The sequence below is a fragment of the Impatiens glandulifera genome, chromosome 5 (genome assembly GCF_907164915.1).
Source record: "Impatiens glandulifera chromosome 5, dImpGla2.1, whole genome shotgun sequence".
In the NCBI taxonomy this organism is placed as follows: Eukaryota; Viridiplantae; Streptophyta; class Magnoliopsida; order Ericales; family Balsaminaceae; genus Impatiens; species Impatiens glandulifera.
In genome coordinates, this window is record NC_061866.1 from 33,804,430 (window position 1) to 33,821,572 (window position 17,143).

The 17,143-nt window shown below is 30.2% G+C and overlaps 1 protein-coding gene across 1 annotated transcript; it reads right to left on the minus strand.

Annotated features, from left to right (window-relative positions):
• Positions 1 to 6,227: 6,227 nt before the first annotated feature.
• LOC124938708 (uncharacterized isomerase BH0283-like) lies at positions 6,228 to 7,632 on the minus strand. Its single transcript, XM_047479203.1, has 5 exons — positions 7,553 to 7,632; positions 7,221 to 7,415; positions 6,688 to 7,119; positions 6,507 to 6,590; positions 6,228 to 6,413 (listed from the first exon to the last, which is right to left on the minus strand). The coding sequence occupies exons 1-5, from the start codon at positions 7,580 to 7,582 to the stop codon at positions 6,306 to 6,308; spliced, it is 849 nt and encodes a 282-aa protein (XP_047335159.1). The 5' UTR covers positions 7,583 to 7,632; the 3' UTR covers positions 6,228 to 6,305.
• Positions 7,633 to 17,143: the final 9,511 nt, after the last annotated feature.

The following is a 17,143-nucleotide window of genomic DNA, read 5'->3' on the forward strand; positions in this document are numbered from 1 at the left end:
GGACCAATAAGTCTTGTACATGGCCATGTTCAGGTAGGGTTGGCCAAAAAATTCGATCCGTTGATCTGGCCGATCCGATCCGAAAAAATCTAAATCCAATGGATCAGATTTAGATATCGATCCGATCTGCTATTTTTACCAGATTTCTGGATCGGATACGGATCGGGAAAAAAATATTCAGATATCGGAAGTCGATCTGATGTGTTTTAAAATTTAAAAATAAAATAACATATTTATAAACAAAAGTTTGTCTATTTTTAATATTTGTCTAAAATAACATTTTGGTAATTTTCAACCAACAACCTTTGTCAATTAAAATAATTCTTTATTTACCCAAACAAAAATATTATTAAATAATTAATTATCAAACAAGACCTAGCTAATCTCCTTTCCTTTTTATATATATATTACAATTATGAGTTGAATTCATAACTGAGATCCTTAATAGAACATTTTCTATTTTTTAGCAAATGAAAAAAAATAGAAATATGAAAAATATCGGATCAGCGAGTATCCGGTTGGCTGATCTGATCCGGTATTTTCGAATCGAATAGTGGTCGGATACAGATCGCAATTTTTTTTAAATAGAGGCGGATATCCGATCTGAAATACCAGATCAGATCGGTAGGTTTGTCCATCCCTATATTTAGGATCAATTAGTTTTGTACATGGCCGTGTTCGGGACCAATTAATCTTGTACATGGTCATGTCAAATATTTTTCCTCACATGGAAAATTTTCTAGCAATGGTAGGTTGTCAAATAATTGGATTTATTTTTGTTTCATGTTGATGCAGTACAATTAATAATGAGAATGTTCTAAAATAGGGAATAGCTTGCATGTGATGTTTGGACATAGAATCGAGTCCTTGTAAATGGGCGGAGCCAGGTGCTCTTATTTTTCGGACCATTTTTTCATATGGTTAGGTAGTCGAAAAATGAGATTATTCTAAAATATTGGAGATGTTACTTACAAGGTTAACCTTCTTTAAGTTTTCAACAGATATATGAAATAAATTCATTTCTTCTTTAATTATACCGATAAAATTTTCAACATCACAATGATGTGAACTCTACAAATGAACATCATATTTAAAAAATATATAATAACCATGGCATGTTAGGGAACCAATTCAATTGCTCCCGAACATGGCCATGTTAGGGAGTTTTCATATAAAAAAAACTTCCATATGTAAAAGTAGAGAAGGAAATTTTCTGGATGCCTTTGTCAGTTTTCTTAAAAAGGTAATTGATTAATTGACTCTAAGAATCAATTATTCTAGATTCTAAATATGTATCAGTTTTGAAGTTTTGAATGTAAGTATGTGTTCTCTGGTCAGCGTGATTCGGTCACTCTGGAATAACACTTCACTGCAAAGACAAGTGAAGAAAACACATCCTAATAAGAGTTAAGAAAACATTAAAATGACTATAAATAGTTGTAAAGATGTTACCTTAAGTAGGATTCTGCAAAAATTAGATCGACAACATTACGATCAAAATGTGAAATTCTGAAAAAATGGAAGACATGGGATAATTTCATCGTAGTTATTACCATGTAAGGAGAGCAAAGAATCGACCTAGGTTTTTTAATCCTCTACAACCTCTGGTAGAGTAGGGAATGCACATGAGCTTCTACTTTAACAGCCGAATGTGGTAGTGTTTCAACTCGAACCGATGGCTCATCCACATCCGAATTGTTAATAATTAATTCCCTCTTCCTCTTCGGTTGCTCTTCCTCCACCACCACTTCGGGTGGTACCACTTTGGTTGGTACCACTTGGGGTGGTGTTTCAACTCAAACATTTGATGTTTGATTATCTTTGTCAACATTCACATCATTATCCACCATCACTTGGGGTGGTGTTTCAAATCGAACATCTGAGGGTTAATTATTTTTGGCAACATCCGTAACATCCATAGGGGGTGACTTTGTGAAATAATTAATTTGTGTTCATAGCCTCGTAGAAGACATGGATGGATGAATGAAATAGGACAGATGGGTTGACTTCCTATTGTTGTGATGATGTTATTATATCTGCCAACACCAATGTTGTTTTTGCTATATTTTTTGCATATCTAGTCATGTTCTTTGAAGATCTAGCCATGTTTTGTGCAGATCTAACAATAGTATTTAATGCATTTTTAACAATGAAGGAGGTTAATATTTGAGGCTCATCCTCTCCAATTTGAGCCCCCTCCACATTATCTATCACACCATCACCAACATCAACATCCACATTATCATCCAAATCATCATCCACATGATATGCCTGATGATGATCCACGTGATCATCCAACTAATTTAACACCCGATCTCGCACCCCATCTGGAAGTGAAAGGCGTCCAACATCTCTTCCATATTTAAATCCTCCTCATTTAATTTATATCTGAATCCTACTAAACAACATATTCTCATACCAGCATGACAATATCAAAAATTTGTGTTCGTAAGTCAGTTGCAGTTTAGGGTTCACAATTCTATCCATGTAAACAATAAACAATATGTTAGAACATTTATATTGAAATTTGAATAAAACACTAAATTAAAATACTGACAAAAATTACTTACAATGAGAAATGAATGTGGTCCAATGAAATGACACCTTTCAGTCGCCTCCCACTTCTGGTAGCCTTCAACTAAGTTTTTCACTGTGAATTTGCACCATTTTAAGTTTCGGATATTATCGACATCAAATAAAGATTTCAGGATTTTAAACATGTAGTGTATATTCTATGTGGTCTAGAGAAAAATGCTGACAACATAGACACCAAAGTTTATCTTTAAATTATTGTCAACTACTCTGTTGTTAAGAATCATCTTTGACATTACAGTTGTTCTTGGACCGGAACTATTTTTTATTTCCCATTGTCTCCTCCATTCCCATAACCGTTGATCATATTCGCGCACTCTTTATCGTTTCCAATGGACTCACCAATTTAAATTTCTCCTCTCGAGATGCCCAGTACGCACTAAACATTCTCTTCTTCAATTTTGACTTTTTGACCATTCCATAGGCTGATTGTACAATTATCGCTTTTGATGTCGAATTTGAATGACCTGACAAGGTGTCAAGAGATTTCGCTTGAACATTTTTAAAGATCAAGTGTAAGAAGCCCTCCGAAGTCTATGGCCTTCATGACCTTTTTTTGTTCTTTTGTCAATTGTTGAATTAGTTTGAAAAGGTCATTTGACGAGGTCCTAGTGAAGAAAATGTTGTGTTCATATATTCTTGGGGAGAAGTGAGGTGAGGGAGCGGGAGATGAGGGAGTTGAGAGAGTTGAGGAGGCTTGAGATGAGTGAGCGAGAGATGAGGGAGTTGAGGAATCTGGAGATGAGTGAGCGGGAGATGAGGGAGTTCAGGAAGCTGAAGATGACGAAGTTTAACATGAGGAAGCTGGAGATGAGGAAGCTAAAAATGAGGAAGTTATAGCAATAATGGCAAGCAATGAAAAATCTGTTGTCGAGGGCCGACGACATTTCCTTTTATATACTCTACAAAATAAACAGATAAATGAAGCACGATTAACATGTATAAAAGTGTTGAGCCTGAAAATTCAAGTTTTATTTACCATGTTCAAGACCAATTGGTCTTGTACATGGCCATGTTCAGGATCAATTGGTTATGTACACGGCCATGTTCGGGATGTTCGGGACCAAATGGTCCCTAACATAATTCAACTAATTCAAGTTCCTAATTAACAAGGAGGTTTCATCTTTTCCAAACATAATTCAGCTAAGTTTTCAATTTTTGAATTTTCATTACTGTATGTATTTACTATACCATGTTATCAAATCTCCTAACTCAAAAACAGAAAACAGAAAACATAAACATGAATAAAAATAGTTTTAAAAATTAAAATCAAGTTCCCAAACTTAGTCATGTTCAGGATCAATCCCTAACATGAAATTCAAGTTTTGTCATGTATCTTCTACAACTGTTATTGATAGTTTTCTGAATTCATTCATAACAGTTTCCAGAAACTAATAAACTAATAACCTAATAACCTAATAAACTAATAACCTAATAACTCATATTTTCTAACTCAAATACAAAAATCAGAAACACAATTAAATACTGTTTCCAAATATTAAATAAACCATAACTACAGGTAATCATGTTCGGGAACTTACCTTCCGTAAATTTTGGACTTGAATGTAATTAAAGAAATCTGATTCTCCTGAAAAGTATAAGTAAAACGATTATAGGGTTTTAGTTGTTCGTTAATATTGTTGTTTGACATTAATTTTAGGGTTTACCATTTTCGAAGCTCGAAAGAAAGAAGAAATTGCCGAAGTTCGAAGTCGCGGAAGAAGGAAGAAAAAATCGCCGAAGTTCGAAGTCGTGGAAGAAGGAAGAAGAAATCGCCGAAATTCGAAGTCGCCGAAGAAAGAAAAGAAATCGTCGAAGTTCCAAGTCGCGAAAGAATGCACGGTTCGAAAATGGAGAAAAAATCACCGAAGTGGGGGAGGGGAAAAAAGAAGACGAACAGTTCAAAAATGGAGAGAGAGTGAGAAAGAGAGAGGGATTAAAAACAATTTTTTTTCTCAGAGTCATACATCCACCGTGACTTTTTTTTCCACCGTGGCAGTCAAGTGGAGCGTCGCTGCCCCAACCTCGCTCTACCTAACATTTTTTCTTTATTTAAATATTTAATTTTTTATTTTTAACTTATATTTTTTTACATATAATAAATTTACAATAATGAATTACATTAATAAAAAGGCTAAAAAACATAATTGTTTTTTCCATTAAAGTACCAGATAAATAATAAAAGTGAACTAAAAACAAGAAAAATATAATTAATAATCTGATAAACTATCACCACTTCTTCCAAGATTATTGAAATATTGCAAAAACATATTTAGTTGTGAATGAATTTGATTGGCTTGCTGTGTAATTTGGATTTATTTAATGATATTAAATTTATTTTTTTAATATATACAAATAATTGATTTATAATTAATTTTATCATAATTTTCTCTAATTAAATAAGAAAGATATTAGAGTTTAATTTGTAAAGTTGATAAATATAAAATTAGTATTGAAAACATTAAAAAATTTGTATAAAAAATATATATCAAGAATATTGTTTTGAGTTTAAAAATGAGTTTTTAAATTTTAAGAAAAATATTATATGATGTGAAATGTAAAAATAATAGTATTTTGAGTTTGAGAGGGTCTTAATATAATGTTTTGTTTGTTTGATTTTCTTTTTTTATTTACAATTATTTGGATTCGGAATTAAATTTTCATATTAGATTACAAAATGTGAATAAAATTATAAATATACCATAGTTCAATAATAATCTCTCATTTAAATTAATATTTAAATTAAAGACATAATAAAAAAAATGTTTTTTAAGATATGTATGTCTCAAAATTTGAATAAAATACTTAAATAAATGGAAGTGTATTAATATTGATTTTTTATTTCTTAACAAACATTTAAATTACGTTTAAAAAATTCATATAAAATTTGTTTAATAATTTATAACTAATATTATTTAAAGAGATAATTAAAAGTTTTCTAGATTTGTATAAGCAATAATCTAAAAATATATTACAATACTTAATTATTGGTAACTGTGCATAATTAAGAAAGATGCTCATTTTATGGTACTCGCATGGTTGGCTCTCGTTCCTCACATCGATTCATTTGGATATTTGTTTTATATATTTATTTTGTCATAAATAGATTGATAAATATACTGATTTATAATTAGTTATATTCATTAATATATTCAAATACAAAATTTAAATAAAAATCAACCCATTTAAATAAAAATCAACCCATCTTAAATAATTTAATGATTATGTCGAGAGGAGGATGACCATGATGGTGGAAGAAGTGTTGTATAGGAGAATCATTTGTCAAATGCCAATTTAGAGAAATTAATGGTTTTATATATGAGAAAAGACATGAGATAGATAACAAGGAAAACTTACTATTCAATGTGAAAAAATAAATAAATTGAATTAGTATTCCTTTTGTGTGAACAAATATTTAAATTGAATGTGTATTAAAACCCAATTTTATATTTATTAAAACAGTATATTTCAATATTCTTACTTTGTGAAAATTGTTATGTCATATTTTATGTTAAATTATTCAATCTCAATTGTAGGTTATATTATTCAATCTCAAATGTGGACCTAGTTTTTATTTATTTATGGGGATAACTAACAAGTGATAACATTATCTCTTGAAATTCAAATAAACAAATCAGAGATTATCTAATTTGAGTTAAGAGGGGCATCTTAAATCAATTATTATTCAATACATTATAGGAAATGTAAGCAAATTAGACAAGGATAGATCCTTCCATTACAGAAATAGCCTTTCCTCGAAGAAGTACCCTTTGGTTTATCTCATCGAAATGCAAGTTTAGAATGCCTCCTCTAGACGATGCCTAAAAAATAAGGTTAAAAAACAAATAAGAAACATAGAACAAAAAAACACAATCAAGATTCAAGAATATGAAAAGGGTACTGAAATTTCTTACTTGGTAAGCAACAAAATCACATTTCCCAAGTTTTTTTGACCAATATGATGCTAAAACACAATGTGCACTTCCACAAACAGGATCCTACAAACAAAAACAATACAAATTCATGTTAACATAAGTAAAGATCATACTCGGAGAAAGATGGTTACATTAATTGGATTAAGAACCAGATCGAGACCTCATTCATCCCCAACTTGGGGCAGAAGAATCGACTAATGAAATCAAACCCTGATTCGGTAGGAGCAACACCAGTTATAAGTAAACCTCTACCAGGACATTTTTGTATTTCATCAAATTGAGGCTCAAATTCTGATACATTCTTTCCTGATGGAAGAACAACTAAGAAATCATCTGCTGCAGTCTTCTTTATTTCAATTACAGAAGAAACATTCATGGCTTTGCGAACTGTAACTTCACCAATATGATCATTTTCAACCAATAGAACTACTGGGAAATCCATTTCAATTGAGAAGTTATCATCTGTTTCATAAACCTTTTTAGCAGTTAGAATTCCAGAAAGGGTTAGAAATTCGATTTTATCAGTGTGGGATAAACTAGTTGTAAAGAGAAAGTGTGCAGATGCTAGTGTCCCATGTCCACAAAGTTTAACCTGTAATTAAGTAGAAATTGTTACCACCATACAAAATCAGTAAATCTGAAATGATTTCAAACCTAGTTAGATTCTAGCCTTGTTGTTCTACGCAAACAAACCTCTGCAACGGGAGTGAACCATCGGAGATGAAAACGAGGAGTTGTGTCTGAATTAGGTATTGGAATCAGGTAAGCTGTTTGGGAAATGTTGAACTCAGTTGCTACAGATTGCAACCATTCGTCATCTTTCTCTTCCTCGAGCAGGCAAACGGCAGCCGGATTCCCCTTGAATGGCGATTCAGTGAAGGCATCAACCTGAACGATGATTGCTCAAGGTCATACACAAACTTGAATCAAGAACAGGTAAAACAGCGAAAAAGAAACTGATTCAATCAATCAATCGATCGATCATCGATGAATGAATGAAGATACAACAAGAGATTGATTATTACCACTGTATACTTGATCGGCTTCTTTCCCATTTGATTTTTGAATTCTGATCAGAGATCTTCTGTAAGAACAAGATGAACTTTGATTGTGTTTTAAGCCGTTGACATTGATATTATAATATTTAAATTATATTTCATATTCAATTTAAATGATAAACATATCTACATATTTGAAGTTTAATTATTATTTTATTATATGAACTCAATTATAATATATCAAAAAAATTATAATGCATAAATTAAAAAAGAGAGCATTATTTTAACTTAATTCTTAAATAATATAGTACCTTATAATATCATGCAGATTAGTCTATAATTATACTAATTTTTTAAATTTACTCTATTTACTACATTTCAATAATTTAATTAATTACTTTTGATAAAAAAAAACAAACAAATAATCTTACGAGTTTAGTGAAGCCTAATTTTAAAGAGACGACTCACGTGAAATTGTTGTAGAGTGTAAAGCTAATTTTGTAAAAAAAAATAATAATAAAAATAATATTTTTTTTTTTTTTTAACATGGAGAAGGAGAATACACTATTTTAATTTTTCATGCTTTTAATTTTAAATCATAATAACAACCTTAATTATTTAGTCTAAAACATAATAAACCTAAACACATATATCATCTCAAAATCTCAAAAGTGGAAATAAATTACCTGAGAGGATAGAGAATTTAGAATCTGAAAGAAGTACTCCAAGAGCTTCAAGAGTGAAATCAACTATGAAATTGAAAAAGGAAATAAGAGTTTTTTTTTAGGAAAAGAAGAGCTTATCATAAAAAGAAATACTATTTCACTTAAATAGCCAAATAACACTAATTTGGTATGGACTTTCTAGGAAAGGGGAGAAATGAATTTAGATTAGCTGTTCCCTCTCATGGGCAAAACAGTAAAATATATATATTTAATTATATTAATATATATAATAACAAAACATATTTATATATATAATTTAAAAGTATATTTAAATAATATTTTTATAATTTTAAAAGGTCATATACATGTTTTTAATTTAATTATATATATAATTAAAAAAATTAAAAATAGAATTAAAGTTTAAAATAGTTTTTTTTTTAATTAAAATATTAAATAATTTAATAACATAAATTGAGAAGAGACATGTAGTAACTCATTTTGGGATGAGTTCATGTTTTTAATAATTTCACTTTAACTCGTGATATTTTTAAGGAAAATAAGATAGGACATATTTTTTAAATTTTTAAACAACATTAAATAAATCAAATTATATAAAAAAATTCACAAATTTTGTTTTTGATATATAAATAATTTATTAATTGATAAACTACATCATTTTATATATATTTATGTTATTTTTCAAGACAAGATTTCTAACACCACGCATATGATTTTACTTGAGCACCTCAAGTATAAGGACAATTCACTATAGAATTTACGAGACGCATCATTGACACATAATTATATATATATATATATATATATATATATATATATATATATATATATATATATATATATATATATATATATATATATATATATTACCATGAGTGGTCTCGTGCAAGACATTCCAATGCGTTTTTAACTCATTAGACAGTTCACTATAGAATCTACGAGACGCATCATTGACACATAATTATATATATATATATTACCATGAGTGGTCTCGTGCAAGACACTCCAATGCGTTTTTAACTCATTAACAATCACTTGTATGTTCAATCAAATTTATTAACTATAATCTCAAGTTATAGGGACTCGCTTGATCAAATCAAGTAATGTAACACACACTAGTCTTACTGGTTTAATGATGTCATATCTCAATAAACCTACGACCATTGATTATTTTGATATGAACGTTATGCAGCATAATAAGAGACCTATATTTATGATTGCTATCATAAATACCTTTATACTAGTAACATATCAGGGACTTCACTTGATTCATATGCTCGTTAAAGACAAAAGTATAAAACAAGGAAGATGCCTTTATCAACTGAAATTAATAATATTAGATTACAATACCTTAAATATCAAAGTGATGGCCATTGAGCACTCTTATCTAATGTATCATTTGTATCGTTTGCAGATTAAGGCTTCTACTTTGATTTCTTTGTTATTGTTCGACATTATTCATAGTGATGTATGGACGTCTCCTGTGTTAAGTTCTTTGGCCATATATATTATATTTTGTTTCTCGATGATTTTTCATCTTTTTGTGGATATTCCCTTTATCTCATAAATCCTAAGTGTTTAGTGTTTTCTTGCAATTTTGACACTCGTCAAAACCCAATTTGAGAGGGATATAAAATCTTTTCAATGTGATAATAGGAGGGAATTCTATAATCATTCGTTTAGAGAATTTGCGTCCACGCATGGGATGCCCTTTTCTTCTCATGTCCTCACACTTCATCTTAGAACGACAAGGTCAAGAGACAATTTCGTACTATCAATAATATGATTCATACATTACTCACTCATGCCAAAATATCCACCTCATTTTGGCATCATACTCACCAAATGGCCACATACCTCCTAAATATTCTTCTATGTAAACACATGACATATGTTACTCCGTTACAACGTTTTTACTGCAATGTATGACCATTTACGCGTGTTTGAGTGTTTGTGTTACCCTCTATTTCCATCCACAATGATTCATAAACTTCTTCCACGCTCTACTCTATGTGTCTTTCTTGGATACCCACTGAATCACTAGGGCTATAAGTGTTTGACATATCAAATGATAAAATCAATATTTGTCGTCATGTCATCTTTGATGAGTCTCATTTTTCTTTTGTTAAAATTCAGTCCCCTCCACTCTTGTATGATTTTCTCGATGATCCTCCATCATCATATGTGATTCATCATCAGTCTACACTTTCATCTCCACCTCCAACTCCTCCCCCTCCCGTCCATCCTCCCTCTTCTCTTCGACCGGTCACTCGAAGTCAATAGGGGGTGTTTCAGCCCCAAAATATTTTTAACTTTCTTTTTACTGGGTTTAAATCTCATTTACCTCGTAACCCTGTAGATGTCCTACAGGATCCAAACTGGAAGTTAGCCATGCAGGAAGAGTTAATTCTTTAATTACTAATAAGACAGAGGAGTTAGTTCCTTGTCCAAGTGATGTTAATATTATTCATTCTTTATGGGTTTTTACTAAAAAAGATTGTGATGATGGTTCTTTCGAGAGGCATAAAGTCCGTCTTGTAGGTGATAAAAAAACTCAACATGTTGATATTGAATGTGGGGAGACTTTCAGTCCTATTATCAAAGCGACCACTATTTGATTGCTCCTCAGTCTTTCCCTATCGAAGAAATGGTCAATTCACCGACTTGATGTAAAAAATGTTTTTCTCCATGGCGCTATTGATGATGTTGTATACATGCATCAGCCCCATGGGTTTAAAGATTCCTTATTTCCTAATCATGTCTACCGCTTGAAGAAATCATTGTATGGTTTGAAACAGACTCCTCGAGTTTGGAACAAACGCTTTACAAATTTTTTTCTCCACACTTGATTTTTCCCGAACTATTTCAGACCACTCATTATTTGTGTTTCGTCAGGGTGAGCACTTGACATACTTCTTATTGTATGTTGATGATATAATATTGATAACATCCTCTAACTCTCTCCGTCGATTCTTCATCTCCAGCTTGAGTACGAAATTTGCTATGAAAGATTTGGGTCTCTTGCATTATTTTTTGAGCATTTTGGTAAGGCCTCTACAAATGGTATGTTCCTCTCTCAACGATAGTATACATCTGAGATTATCGACTGTGCAAGTATGTCATCTTGTAAGTCGTCGACTACACCAGTTGATACCACACCGAAACTTGGGGCTTCAGTCTTTTCTCCTTTGTCAGATTTTTCTTTGTACCGCAACTTGGCTGGTGCTCTACAATATTTAATATTTTCTCATCCTGATATCACGTATGCGGTTCAACGGGTTTGTCTATCATGCATGATCCCTATGAGGTACACATAGAGACTCTAAAGAGAATTATCCGGTATATTCAGGAAACTCTTGATTTTGGCCTCTCTAGTAATCTCATTCAGCACCAACGAACTAAACACATTGAGATGGATATTCACTTTGTTCGCGAGAAACTCTCACACGGTTAGGTTCAAGTTCTTCATGTTCCATCTCGCTTTCAACTTGCAGATATCTTCACGAAAGGGTTTCCAAGAGTTCTTTTTGAAGAATTTCGATCCAATCTCAGTATACATCGCCCACCTACTTCGATTGTGGGGTGTAATAAATGTAATCAATTAATAGTTATATTAGATTTTCTATATATGGTTGGCCTACTTAATATATTGAAGATCTCTAAATTAATGGCTAGATTAGTGGATACATTAATTGATCTCAATGATATAATCTTGTATATATATAGTTTACATTTTGGAATGAACAGAACAACGTATTGTATTCTTTTATGTATGTTTTCATAGTCTACATTTACCACTTTTATTTTATTTTATATTTATTTAAATTTAAGGATGTAAATAAATCTACCAAATAGTTCAAACTGAATCGAAACTGTTTAAAATTTGTTTACCACTAAAACTGTTAAGCTTGCCAAATATTTAAAAAATAATATTTAAATAAGACATAAACAAACTTTGAATTTTAAATTGACAATGATGAGTAATGTATTATCACTATTAGGTTCTAACACATTTAAACTAATAATAATTAGTGAATATTACTTAATATAAATTTAATTTCAAAATTTTGACTTATTTTTAGTATAATGTTTAGTAAAAAAAATCATAATATAATGTATTTATTTTTTAAAAATTATGCTAATAATTTAAGAATAATGTTATAGAATCTTATTTTTATATATATAATTTATTTTAATAAATTTGTCACCGGATAAAATTGACCAAACCAATTTTCTAACTTTTCAAACTGAACTGATCAAACCGACGATTTGAAATTTAATAAACCGACGGCAACTTGAATTTGCATTTCTGTAATAAATTGATAAAACTGAATCACCTATATGTTAATTTTTTTTATTCATAATGTGAGATGTCTCATTTAAAAGATCTCTTTTTTTTTTCTTCTTTATTAATGTAACTCTATCTTATTTATTCTATAACATCATTATTTTCTTAGGAAAATAAAAATGACAAGGAGCAAAATTCAATTTGAATATTAGTTCTACTTGTTTATTGTTTATTGTTTAAGTGCCTTATGGATCAACCACATAGTCAAACCTATCACTTTCTCTCTCTTCTCCAGGTATTCTTGATCTCGACAGGTAATAGAAAAGATTGCAAAATTTAGTCTTATTTAATCTTTCATTAATTTATTAGACTATCTCTACCTAAAAAATCAATTATTAAATTAAAAAAATGGCACGTCAAACATTAATTTATTTTCAATCCAATAAATATTTTTAAATTAAAAATAATACTTTACAAATATTCTTTTTTATATTAACATTTTAATATTTTAATAACTGTTATATATTTATCAAATTTATAAATTAAATTTCAACATTTTTTCAAACTAACATCTATTAAAAGAAATTTATGATAAATTAAACATGATTAAATAAACGTAATATTAATAATTTAAATACTTTTAAGAAATGTAATTATTATATTTTTTTATTTTTTTATCAATATTATTTATTATTATAAGTTTATGATATGTAGAAAATATTAACAAAAATATATAAGATAAAAATACAAAATTAAACATATAAATAAATTATATATAAAATTAAATATAAAAATTCAGTTAAATTAAAAGTTAAATGACCAAATTAAAACATTGAAATAAATTATATAAAAAGTTAAATATCTAAATCAAAATATCTAAAAGTTTGAAGGACCTATTTGTAATTTTGTTAAATTTTGAATTTATGGGAATGGGTTATTAGTAGAAGAGCTTCACGAAGAAAGTCTAGGAGATGGTCTTAACAATATATAAATATACATATTTATATGGTAAATTGTAATAGATGATTCCTATACCAAATGGGCATGAAATATTTTACAGCAAATGATCAGTAAAATTATAATAATGGTAAATGTTTAGTTAATACTCAATATTAAAATCAAATTTCTTTTGAAATAAAGTTGATGTAGTCAAACATAGAGAGCAAAGTTCAATTTGATGAACATTTCTAGTTCTTTATTGTTTTGGGTCTTATTTAAATCTTTAATCAACTACGGTCTAGTCAATAGTAATAAATTATTAACCAATTAATTCATTTGGTTGTTGAGTTGTCAATAAAAAAAAAAGAGAATATTGAATTTTATTTTTATATAATCTTGATTGAATGAAATAAATTAAACAAAAGAAAAAGGTGATATTTTGTTAGGATAACATAACTAGAAAAAAGTATTGTGACAATATTTTGATTTTTTTTTTAAATATTAGTATTGATCTATTTGATGCTTATTTAAAGGTATAGTCGGACACTTAAAAAATTCGAAGTCTTTGCAAAGCATTGCTTTCAGTCTCAGTTTTGTAACGGTTAGGGTTTCAAAGGACCGAGTGTTATATAAACTTGTATCATAACCCTAGTCTGTCATGAAGTAATATATGTTATGATCTCATAATAATATTATCTCTTTTTAGTGGACGTAACTAAGTTTTATCTTTGTGAACCACGTTAAATCAATGTCTTTATTTATTGTTTACTACATCTCATGTATTTCAATTACAACAAAATGGTATCAAAGCTTCAGGTTATTCAATTATTTGTTCTTTCAATTGAGATGACAATAGTAAGCATTAAGATCGACAAGTTCTGAAGGAGAAGGCAACGTGGAAGATCAAAATGCGGGTTTTGCTAAAACAACAAGGCTTATGGGATCACTAAAGTTATCGACAGAAGCATAAATAGCACTAAGATGACCACTTTGAGGAGAACATGATGTGGAAGATCGAGGTGCGGGCTCTACTGAAATAATAGGACTTATGGAGTCACTAAAGTTGTCGGTAGGAGCAGAACTAGCCGTTGAAATGGTCATTCTAGAGGAACAAAATGACAGATCAAGATACGAGCTCTACTGAAACAACAAAGCTTATAAGGGTCGCTGGTATTTATGGTAGGAGCATGAATAACCGCTGAGATGGTCATTCTAGAGAGAAAGCACATTTAACAATTATGTTGTATCATATAGATAATGTTATCATTGGGGTATCAGAAAAGGAGACTAATACATATAAGACATCTTATAGTATTCAAGTCAAGGTGAAGATTTGTTGAGTAAACTTGAATTTGGGTTAACAAAGAAGTTGATAAGTTGTCTTAGAGATAACTCTGGATCTAGAAAAGACAATAGATCATTTGGGTCATCTCGTATTGAATAATGCATCTCGGTTATTTTTGGCATTGACTAATGCATCTCGGTCATCTCTAGCATTGACTAATATGTCTAGGCCACCTTTGGCATTGGCTACTGCATATGAGTCACCTCTGACATTGACGAATACATTTGGGCCATCTCTAGCATTGAATAATACGATTGGGCCACCTCTAACATTAACTAATGCGTTAGAGCCACCTCTACCATTAACTAAAGCGTTTGGGTCACATTTGGCATTGACTAATGTATATGGGCCATCTCTAGCATTGACTAATGCATATGGACAACATCCGGCATCGACGAGTGCATCTGGGCAATCCGACATCGACGAGTGCTTCCAGGCCATTCGGCATCGATAAGTGCTTCTAGACAATCTAACATCGACGAGTGCATTTGGGCCATCCAACATCGACGAGTGCATCTGGGCAATCCGACAAGCATCTACGCCATCCGATATCAACAAATGCATATGGGCCATTCGGCATCGGCGAATGCATCTAGGTCATCCAACATTGAAGAGTTCATATAGGTCATTCGGGATCGGCGAGTGCATATGGGCTATCCGGGATCGACGAGTGCATCTGGGCCATCTAGGATCGGCGAATGCATCTGGGCCATCCAACACCGATGGGTACATCTAGACCATCTGACATCAGCAAGTTCATCTATGCCATACAACATCGAAAAGTGCACGAGCCATCCAACATTGACAAATGCATCTAGGTCATCCAACATTAATGAATTCATCTATTAATTTGTCTTAAGGTAACTCCGGATTAAAGAGAGAGTGATCAAATATATGGGCATTTAATAATGTATTTGGGACATTTGGGAGAATTTAAGTCAATGTGGAGATTTGTTGAGTTATCTTGAATTGTTGAAGCAAGAAAAGAGAATATTGAACAAAAAGAAAATATATCTTTTTTAAGGAAATAAGATTAACACAAAAAAAAAAATGTGTTATTTTGTTAGGGTAATATAACTAGGAAAGTACTATGACAATATTTTAGAAATTCTTTGCAAAGATATTAGTGTTGATCTAGTTGATGCTTATTTAAAGATGAAGTCAAGCACTTAAGAAAATCGAAGTTTTTGTTTTGAGAGCATCACTTTTAGTCCAAGTTTTGTATCTATTAAGATTTTAGAAGACTGAGTATTATATAAAGTCGTATCATAACTTAATCTGTCATATGACATAATCTATGTTTTGATCTCCTATAATAATATTTTCTTTTTTGATAGACGTAACTATGTTTTATCTTGATGAACCACGTTAAATCAATGTTTTTCTTAATTGCTTTATGTCGTCTCTCGTATTTTTGTTACAACACTAGTAATAATTTATCAGCTCATTGATAGCTCAAGTTTAAAAAAAACAAATTTATTTATGAAAATAAGAATAAGAATTAAGAACACGAATAAAAATTACTTAATTTCTTTTACTATTATATTTAATATATATTGGTGTTAAGGTCGACCACTCGTTTTGTTTTCCGACGGAATCCCGTCGAGGCCTTTGTCGAGTGATCGACAACCACGAGTGGTGCCATAACATTATCCGCATCGCAAGAATTATTATTCTTTCATAGGTCAGACACTAAGATCAATTTAGAAATCCAAAAAAAATAAATGAATAAAAATAAGTGTAAAATATTTATAAAAATGACTAAAAGTATAAACTATTTCTAAAAAGGCACTTTCTCATTTACACGGGAGAAAAATATTCACAATATAAACCTTTTTTTTTATGAAGGCGTTATTTTCACACATCAAAATATTTTTTTCTAATATTGTGAGAAAAATTAAATGACTACTATTAAGTTACAAACTAGTTTTAACTAATTCTCCAATTTAATTTAATTCAAATTTTCAAAAAAAGATTTGCATTTTATATTAAATTTTTTGGGATGAATGTCTTAAACGATGAAAAAAATATCACTAAGACAATCGATTTCTAGTCATCAAAGACTAAGAATATTATTTATAGTATAAGAATCCGAAAATATAAATTCAACCTAATTAAGATGACGCATATAATAAGATACGGTGAAGAAAAACCATTGAAATAGTGAAAAGAATATATAATTTTTCTATAAGCTTCTCAAAGTTTATACTTTGCTCTCAAGATCATCTACCAAAATTTCACATAAAGTTGTTCCAATGTGTATGCTACCATTTATGTATCTATTTTCACAAGTCACTCTTCTAATTCTCACGCCCATCTCAAATAGTCTATTTTCATGCCACTTCTTATTTTCAGGCACATCT